Here is a 9963-nt window from a genome sequence, read left to right on the forward strand (position 1 = left end):
TGACTGGAACAGAGGAGAGGATTTCAAGACACCTGTTGATAGAAAATGATTAAGTTGTCATCAGTGGTAGTAATGTGTCTCCCCATTGATTATAATTCTTTGTTCTTTTAACTGTATTCATCAGAGTTAGAAACAGATTAATAACATTCAGGAAGGGAAATATAACTATCAGGAAGTCACACATAAAGAGATTGAAAGATCACATACAAAAAGATGAAAACTAGCAATGTAGTGCAGCTTATTTCTTTAGTTTCAGTGTACATGATGCTATAGTAGGAGAATCGTAGGCTCCTGGGGTAAACCTGGCCTTCTTTAATTATGGAAAATTATTAAATACAAGAAAGTTGCTAACATATTAAATGGATGAAAATTGACTACTTTAATTTTTTTCAGAACCTGGTATTTTTTTGTTTTCCTTTGACTCCCAACATTGTCTTTATGTTTCCCATGTCTCTTTTCCTATGAGTCTTCCCTCTCAGGTGACAATGTTTTGATATTTTCACATTAATGTTTGGCAACGAATTGTAAATTATTCCTAACTGAATTTCATACATTGTTGTGAGCATCAATATTTTCTTGACTAACTAAGCATTTTGCTTGTTGTGCCTGCCATATGTTTTATTTTTGTTTGCATAAGTTACTATGGAGAACAGATACACAGAATGAGGTCATTCACAACATTTAAATAATTACTCAGAATAATATAGACTTGAGGTGATTTATTCACACATTGTTTCCTACAATAATACAATGTGTACATGGAAGTAACATGATAATTAATGGTGATGTTTATGCATAATTTGTATTAAACAATTATTCTGAAAAAGCATATTCTTGTATGCTTCATACATTATCTCACTTAAACTTCTCACAATTCCAAATTCCGTTTTATTAGATTCATTTTATACAAGAGGCACCAACTTTTAGTGGGGTGAAGTGCCATAGTTCACACTTGCATCCACAACTAAAAGATATGGTAATCCATGCTCCAAATTATCTCTCTGTGCTCTTCAAGGGCAGACCCTTTAATTGTATTCTGGAATGTTCTCATATATAGTTAATTGACTAAACTGTATTCTGTTTTTTTTTTCCTTAAGCTTACTGACATAGTGACTTCTTTTTATATTATTATTTTTGCTTCATTTGGGTTTTATTTTAAATCTAGATGCTGGGTGTGGTAATACTTGGTGGTAGGCAACAGCAGAGGATGAAACATGAAGATCGTTTAGGGATAGATAGTGAGTTATAGGCAACCATGAATACAGAAAATCTTGTGTCAAAGTCCAAAGCAAGTAAACAAACCAAAAGGTGAGACCCTGGAATTCTTTGCACTAATTGGTCTGTTCTCTCAAACTTTTCCTTTGTAAGGATGTCCTCAATTTTATTCATCTACTATGATACTTTCCTTTGGAGTGTTTTAGAGAAAATAACTATTACTCTGAATAAACTATGTAATAATCACATTAATCATAGTTTCCTTGGCATTATTGCAGGATTTCATTCTCTTTGTCATGGTCTTTTTGCCTTTAATTTCTACCATTGGTTTTCTGACATCAGTTATGTGCCTTCTCATTTGTCATTAACAGAAATGTTATTTCATCAGAATATGAACAGTGTGTTAGTTTTAGATAAAACAACCTTTCCTTTACATCACACCTTGAATTTTATTCTGAACTAGTTGCTATGCCTTTCCTATACTTACTTCCAAATAATTCTTAAATAAATTCCTTCCTCGAGATTTCCATTGCCAATTTTTGCTTCTATATCTCACGTTTCTTTATCTTGTTTAAGGAATGATACTGCTGTCTCCTTATTTCCTTGTGCTTATGTCATTGTACAGGATATCTGACGAGCTATCTGTCTAAAAAGCAAGCTGTCAATGGCATTTTCCAACTTAATTATTGGGTGTTTTTTAAAGAAATTTTTTGAAGTTCTTCCATATATAAAACTTTGTATAAAACTTAGGTCAAGCTTCATAATATTTCAGAGGATTTTTCCATAATGATTATAAGAAATGAACATAATGCAGAGTTACTAATTTTTCAAACTGATTTATAGATTTACAATAACAATGAAAGGAAGCATTTAGAAATAATTTACTCAAAATTATTTGAATGGAATTTTAAAAATTTCAACTTTTGTTATTAGTGAAATATTAAAACTAAAAAGTAAAGAAAGACTGTTAGAGCTATAGATAAACAGTATGCTGCAAAATAGACAAGAATTTAATTCAGAGAATGTTATTTCAAAGACAAGACCAAAATTTCAGTATTCAATTGCCAAACTACACAGTTGCCTCAAAAATTAAGATAAAGAATGAATATTATGTGCAACAGAATGTAAGCAAATATAAGAAGTCAGTAATAGTCTCTTCATACAGATAAGTGTCATAAAAAGCATAGTTTACACATTGCATTAAAATATTTTTCTTATATATTTGAAACTCTATATAAAAATCAAAACACAAACTATAGTGATAAAATAAAGCAAGTTCAGACCTATGAAACTATCAAATCCCAAAGGACTAATTCATGGTATAACGGCAAAATTCCTGAAAAGTAGTTGGTATATATGATGGACTAACACAACACGGATAGAATGCAATTTGCAGAAATAAATTACTGGTAGGCATAAAAGAGAATACTATAATGCAATGGTTTAGAATGTGTCACAAACTTTAAGTAATGATGATTTTATAAAAAAAATAAAGAAATGGCAAATTAGTTACTTTCCAAAACACATTTCAAATCATATACAACCCCATAAACATAATTTGTGAAAAGTATCTTTACTCACTAAGTTACCTTGATGCCTACTGGAATTAAATAATTACTTCAGTTTACTCTTCCCAATATGAATGAACATGTATCTAAGTTAATGGATAGAAAAGGACTCTCTCTCTCTCTCTCTCTCTCTCTCTCTCTCTCTCTCTCTGTCTTTCTCTCTCTTTCTCTCTCTCTCTCTCACACTCACACACACACACACACACACACACACACACACACACACACACACACGGAATTACCAATATCTAACAGTACAATATTATAGCATAAGTACTAAATAAAATTTATCTATCATAAAATGTGGCAATATATAAAAATTATTGTATTGTTTTTTAGATTGGAAAGAATAATTGAATTGCTATGAGATAACCAAGATACAGATATTGGTTTTTCACTTTTATGACTTTATTATATCTTTAGAGATAAGAAAGAAGAGTCAAAAACTAAAGATATTGCTTAAAAATATTACTGCTTTGAAGAATTCCTCTCAACTCTGGTTCAGCTGAACTTGAGAGAGGTAACCCAGGTTGAAACAGAAAGATACAACAAAGTGGATTGATGAATAAAAACAAAGAACAAGTTTAGAGTGGTACAACATGACACTGAAAGATTAGACAAAGTGCTCCACCTACCCAAGCAGGAACAGATTTTGCCCTCAGCATCTTCAAGGAATGAGAAACACAGGCAGAGTTACTCTTTTCTAACTTACCACTCACCATCATAACTAAAGGCACACATGTACTTATCAACATGAATACAACCAATTGAAGCATCTGGGAATAATATTCAATAACTACATCATTATTAGTTTTCTATAGGAACGATGCCTTCTATAAATATTGTATTCCCCAAGAGTCAGCTATTAACAAATGCAGAAGAAATTATTGGCAAATTGACTGTTCTATTTGATGAGGAGTCACAATGTGGCTTGATATTTTCTTAACTCTTAGATCTGACATACAATAAATTATTAAAATCTTTGACAATACCAGTATGATATCTATCAAACTATGTTAACACCCATTTTTAAGAAATAAGTAGAAAAAGTGATTTAATGTACTCTTAATTGTTTATCTAATATTTATACATAAGTGAGGTTTATAGTCTTCAGAAACGATTCTTGGCCTCTTTGATAATTTGCTTTGACTACCATAACAGTAAAAGTTATTGCTTGTGGTCCTTTTTTGAAGACATGATCCATATCAGTATGATGATAGAATAGAAACACTTTAAAATGGCAAATGGATGCAACTAGAAGAAGCCATTCTGAGCGAGGTAACCAAGTCACAAAAAGACAAATATGGTATGCACTCACTCATATATGGATTTTAGACAAACAGCAAAGGATTACCAGCCTACAATCCACCATCAGAGAAGCTAGGAAACAAGGAAGACTGTAAGAGAGACATACATGGTCCCCCAGAGAAGGGGAAAGGGACAATATCTCCTGAACAAATTGGGAGCATGGGGGGAGGGGAGAGGGATTTAGGAGAATGAGAAGGGGAGAAGAGGAGGGGTGAGGAGGACATTGGGGAGCAAGAAGGTTGAGTTGGAGGAAGAATAGAGGAGAGCAAGATAAGGGATACCATAATAGAGGGAGCCATTATAGGTTTAATGAGAAATCAGGCACTAAAAATATCTGGCGATCAACAAGATGACACCAACTTACAATCTAAGCAACAGAGGAGAGGGTACCTTAATGCCCTCCCCTGATAATGAGATTATTGACTAACTTATATGCCATCCTATAGCCTTCATCCAGCAGCTGGTGGAAATAGAAGCAGATATCCACAGCTAAACACTGAATTTAACTGAAATCCAGTTGCAGAGAAGGTGGAGTGATAAGCAAAGGGGTAAAACCAGGCTGGTGAAACCCACAGCAACAGCTGACCTGAACAAGGTGGGGGGGGGGCTCTTGGTCCCAGACTGATAGCTGGGAAAGCAGCATGGGACCGACCTGGACCCCATGAATGTGGTATCAGTGAGGAGACCTGGGAAATCTATGGGGCCTCTTGTGGTAGATCAGTACTTATCACTAGCATAGGAATGGACTTTTGGAGCCCACATGGAGGGATACTACTGAGACTAGACACATGGGGGTGGGTCTAGGCCCTATCCCAAAGGTTATGACAGACTCTGAAGACACCCTATGGAAGGCCTCACTCTCCCTGGGGAGCAGAAATAGAATGGGGATAGGAAGGGGAGGAGGGAAGGGAGAGGGAGCTGGGATTAACATGTAAAACAATCTTTTTTCTAATTCCAATAAAAAAATGAATCTGTTTTCTGAAAAAGCACTGGTACTCAATGCATTGGATCCTTTTGGCTCAAATTACAAAGCTTTTTTTTCTGGTAAATATATTGATCAGATCACTTTGTGCAGGGTTGAAATCATATTACAAAATATAAGAAATATAAAGGATTTGAGTATAATATATTGTTGTGTATGCAACTGGCTGATTTAGAAAAGTAAAGTTCAAGACTAAGAAATTGCAGAAAATGTGAACAAGAAATATAATAATTTTGTTATTTTGTGAAATTGTAGTCATAAATGTGCTACCTGAAGATAAGCTTAAACACATAATTGAAAAATAATTGAGGGATGCAGATTGAAGAACTACAGACTCAATATCAATTTTTAACCTGTAGTTTTTCATAGCAATACAAGACACAAGAAAAGATGAGACTTCTGATATTACTGTAAGATACATTATCACTGAAAACTCCCTGATCCCATGGCACCCACAAAGTTTTGTAAAAAATGGTTGCCCAAAATGAGCTAAACAAGAATGATACCAATGAATATGTAAAAGTATAGGGAAAAGTCCATGAGTCCTCAAATCTAGAAAAAGAACTATAGACAACTAAGGAGAACTGAGGGTAGGAGAGGCATTCTCCCCCAGGGAAGAACAACTGGTTAGCCCTGAAAACACACATTCGAATAACACTCTATGCACTGAAAAGCTCATCCAGATGCAATTATTGAAAGGAGGCCATGAATTTGAAGGAGAGTGAAGAAGAATATGGGAGGATTTAGAAGGAGGACAAGGAAGGAAGAATGATTTAATTATATTATATGTAATAATTATATTACATATTTTATATGAGTATTGGTATTAGCTCTTCTTTGAAATTCTGGTAGAATTTTGAGCTGATGCCATCTGGTCCTGGGCTTTTTTTGTTTGGGAGACTTTTAATGACTGCTTCTATTTCCTTAGGATTTATAGGTCTATTTAAATTGTTTATCTGGTTTTCATTTAATTTAGGTACATGTTACCTATCTAGAAAACTGTCCATTTCTTTCAATTTTTCCAATTTTGTTGGATAAAGATTTTTTACATATGACTTGGTGGTGCTCTTGATTTGCTCAGTGTCTGTTGCTATGTTTCCCTTTTTGTTTCTTATTTTTGTTAACTTGAAAATTTTCTCTCTGCCTTTTATTTAGTTTGCATAAGGGATTGGCTATCATGTTGATTTTCTCAAAGAACTGTTTATTTGATCCTTGGTGTTGTTCTCTTGTATTTTTTTTTTATATCTGCCCTTGATTTGATTATTTCTTGGAAACTACTCCTCTTGGAGCAGTAGTTTGGAGTAGTAGTTTGCTTCTTTTTGCTGTAGAGCTTTCATGTGTTCTATGTAATTTGCTAGTGTGAGATTTCTCCAACTACTTTACATAGGCATTTAGTGCTATGAACTTTCCTCTTGACACTATTGTCATAATGTCCCATAATTTTTGGTATGTTGCACATTCATTTTCATTGAATCATAGGATGTTTTTAATTTCTTTCTTTATTTCTTCATTGACTCAGGGCTTATTCAGTTGAGCATTATTCAGTTTCTATGAGTTTGTTGGCTTTCTGGAATTTGCATTGTTATTGAATTCTAACTCTAATCTAACATGGTGATCTGATAAGGTACAGGAGTTTGTTCTGGGGCAGTGCCAGGAATTTTCTTCAGTTGAGATCCACTAATGAGGGCATAGTGCTCCAGGAATAGTTGTAATCAAGGGACACACAGATGGCTATGGGTCATTGCAATGGATCACAAAGCAAAACAGAAATACTTAAATGTTGAAAGGCACTTGTGTGGTTTAGTGACTGGGGAAGGGGTAATAAAAGTGGGAGGGAAATGAGATGACAGGGACCATATTAAACGTAATCAGCTTGTTGCAGACATTGTCAAAGAACATATTTATTAAATAAATAGGGTGACAAAATTGTTGAGAGTTAACTCTATATACAAACTGGAGACAATTTCTTCAAAAAAGATTCTAGAACCTACATACTTTTACATATCAAAGTATGTGGCCAAATTTGAACCATACTTACCTATAATCACACGATTTTAGGAAAGCATGATGCATGTGTTTACATGGTTTTGCTAGAAAATTTATCTTATAACAACCTTTCTAACTTTTTAGAATATATATATATATAATATATTATATATATATATATATATATAATCAATTGTTTTAACAATTAGTTCATGAAATACTGACATGATATTCAAGGAGTTATTACTTTCATATCTGTTTATAAATGAACTAGACCTCAAGCTATTGTAAACATGTACACACATAGTTTATCCAGCAAATTACTCACAATTGGTATACAATTTAAATTATTATGAATACCATATTATCAAGAGCATGCAATGTTTACCTAAATGGCCTTGGCAGGAAAATCCTGAATGCATATGAAGAATTAAGACTTGAAAAATGACAGAGATGATATTAATATGAGGCAACTAATATTATGATTTGATTTGTTCAGCGTTTTCATTTCTAAGTGGATGCAGGCTTCACAAATAAATTCAATATCTTCTATTACAATGACAGAATTAAGACTGCCATATTTTTAAGATGGTAAAATTGATAAATTCAAAGAGGATTTCATGAATAACAATCTAGATAAAGTGACTTGCACAATTTTGAGGACATAGATAATGTGTAATCATAATTTTTGCAATATTATTATCATCTAAACCTCACTATATGTAAGTATATTATGCAGAGCTATTGCTTATTTTAAATGGTAAGACTATTAGTGTAATGATTTTGAATATGTTTTTCTCATGACTATTTTAATAACCATATATTAATTACCATTATAAATTCCCCCCAAAATTATTATACAATTCAATTCCATATTGATAAAATGGTGTGTACATAATGAATTTGCCAATAACAAAAGATGTCTTAAAATTATTCCAGAACTCACTTATGACTTATCAGTGACTTTATGGCATTCTTAATATCTTTATTTCTCAATGTATAGATGGCTGGATTGAGGAGAGGTGTGATGACTGAATAAAATACAGCAAGAAACTTGTCTACCCAGGTGATGCTGACTGGCCATAGATAGATGAAAATGACAGGCCCAAAGAATAGCAGAACCACTATGATATGGGATGTACAGGTAGAGAGTGCCTTTGATGAGCCATCTTTAGAATGAAACTGAACAGTTAATAGAATGTAAGTGTAAGATATCAGCAAGAGAATGAAACAAGTTGTTGCTAAAACTCCACTGTCAGCATTTATCACAATTCCCAGAGTATCAGTATTCGTGCAGGCCAATTTCATCACCAAAGGAATATCACAGAAAAAGCTGTCTATCACTCTAGGTCCACAGAAAGGTAGCTCCAAAATCAGGATCAGCTGACTCATGGCATGAACAAAGCCAATGATCCATGATATCAAAACGAGCCAGATGCACTTCTGTCTGTCCATGATGCTGGTGTAGTGGAGTGGCCTGCAGATGGCCACATAGCGGTCATAGGCCATTGTTACAAGAAGTACCATCTCACCCCCTCCAAAGAAATGCACACAGAGGACCTGGCTCATGCAGCCCCCAAAGGAAATGGTTTTATTATCTTTTACAAGATCTATGATCATTTTGGGGGTAGTAACTGATGAAAAGCAAAAGTCAATAAAAGAGAGATTGGCTAACAGAAAGTACATGGGAGAATGGAGGTGATGATCAGTGATGATTAATACCGTGACAAACAGGTTTCCTACCACAGTCATCAGGTAGAGGGTGGAAAATGGCAGTAAGAGGAAGATCTGTAGCTCCCTTGATGTACAAAGCCCCTGAAAAATAAACTCGGACACCACAGACTGGTTTGCTTCTTCCATTTAGTTCACTGTGCTCCAATGGGTTGAGGCAGAGCCTAAGAATTCTTGAAATAGAAATAATAGCTTAATGTTTTCTGTCAAGTAAGAAGAAGAATATTCAAATTATATTGTGGTATTGTATCCAGTCTAATTGAAAATAACTGTGTGTGTGTGTGTGTGTGTGTGTGTGTGTGTGTGTGTGTGTGTGTGTGTGTGTGTATTCTCCCTAACCAGGAAATTTTTCTAAATATAGGAAAATCTTTACACATCTGAAATATAATCTGTGTATGTATGTAAATGAGTATATAGTTTAAAAAAATATCTGTACAAAATATTCTGTTTGTATTTTTAAAGCCTTAAATCTACCTCTTTGTCATGGATTCAGAGGTAATATTCTTCAATAATATCTGTGATACTCTTACAGCCTCCACTTGACTGTCCTTGTACTAAAATGAAACCCATTGACAATATTTAAACATGAACGTAAAATCCACAGTTACAAGTCAATTTTTACTATGTGCGAGTGGACAGAATTGAATCAATTCATTAAAATATATGATAAAAGTGGTTCATCAAATAAATTGAAAATCTATGTGTTCATGTCATGTTTTTAGCATTATGATTTTCTTGAACATTGGACTCATTCATCAGAGTGTGTCTCTGAACAATTACGGATCACTAGTCCTGAGGGATGCTTACAGACTTTCAAATCTAAAAGTTGCAATTTCATATAATAATTTGAATCAGTTATTCATGAAAGCTGCTTTCTCTACTTCTATACCTTTCTGTTTCATTTTTTCTTTCTTCCTTGACTCCCTTTATTTCTCATGAGATTTTTTTCTTAATCTTAATACTGGTTCTTTTTCTTACTATTTTTAGGTTTGAAATTGGAAGATTAAAATGTAAACAAATTAGAGGCTCTTTTGTGATTTCCTTAAGTACATAAAACATATTAGTAATAATAATAATGTCTATTGATTTCATGTGTCAATCAGCTCTATAAATCAGTAAAAGTGTATGCAGTACAAAATGAGATCTCTCTGACTCTAAATCCCTAATATCACT

General features: G+C 33.6%; 1 protein-coding gene across 1 annotated transcript; it reads right to left on the bottom strand.

Annotated features, from left to right (window-relative positions):
- Nucleotides 1-8001: 8001 nt before the first annotated feature.
- On the bottom strand, nucleotides 8002-8922 carry LOC100753567 (olfactory receptor 4K3). Its single transcript, XM_027421019.1, has one exon. The coding sequence runs from the start codon at nucleotides 8917-8919 to the stop codon at nucleotides 8002-8004; it is 918 nt and encodes a 305-aa protein (XP_027276820.1). The 5' UTR covers nucleotides 8920-8922.
- Between the last annotated feature and the right edge of the window lie 1041 nt (nucleotides 8923-9963).

This window comes from Cricetulus griseus, chromosome 6, assembly GCF_003668045.3.
Source record: "Cricetulus griseus strain 17A/GY chromosome 6, alternate assembly CriGri-PICRH-1.0, whole genome shotgun sequence".
Lineage (NCBI taxonomy): Eukaryota > Metazoa > Chordata > Mammalia > Rodentia > Cricetidae > Cricetulus > Cricetulus griseus.

Excerpts from the sequence above, each read along its gene's own strand:
- LOC100753567 (XM_027421019.1), bottom strand. The coding sequence starts at position 8,919 with ATGGAAGAAGCAAACCAGTCTGTGGTGTCCGAGTTTATTTTTCAGGGG.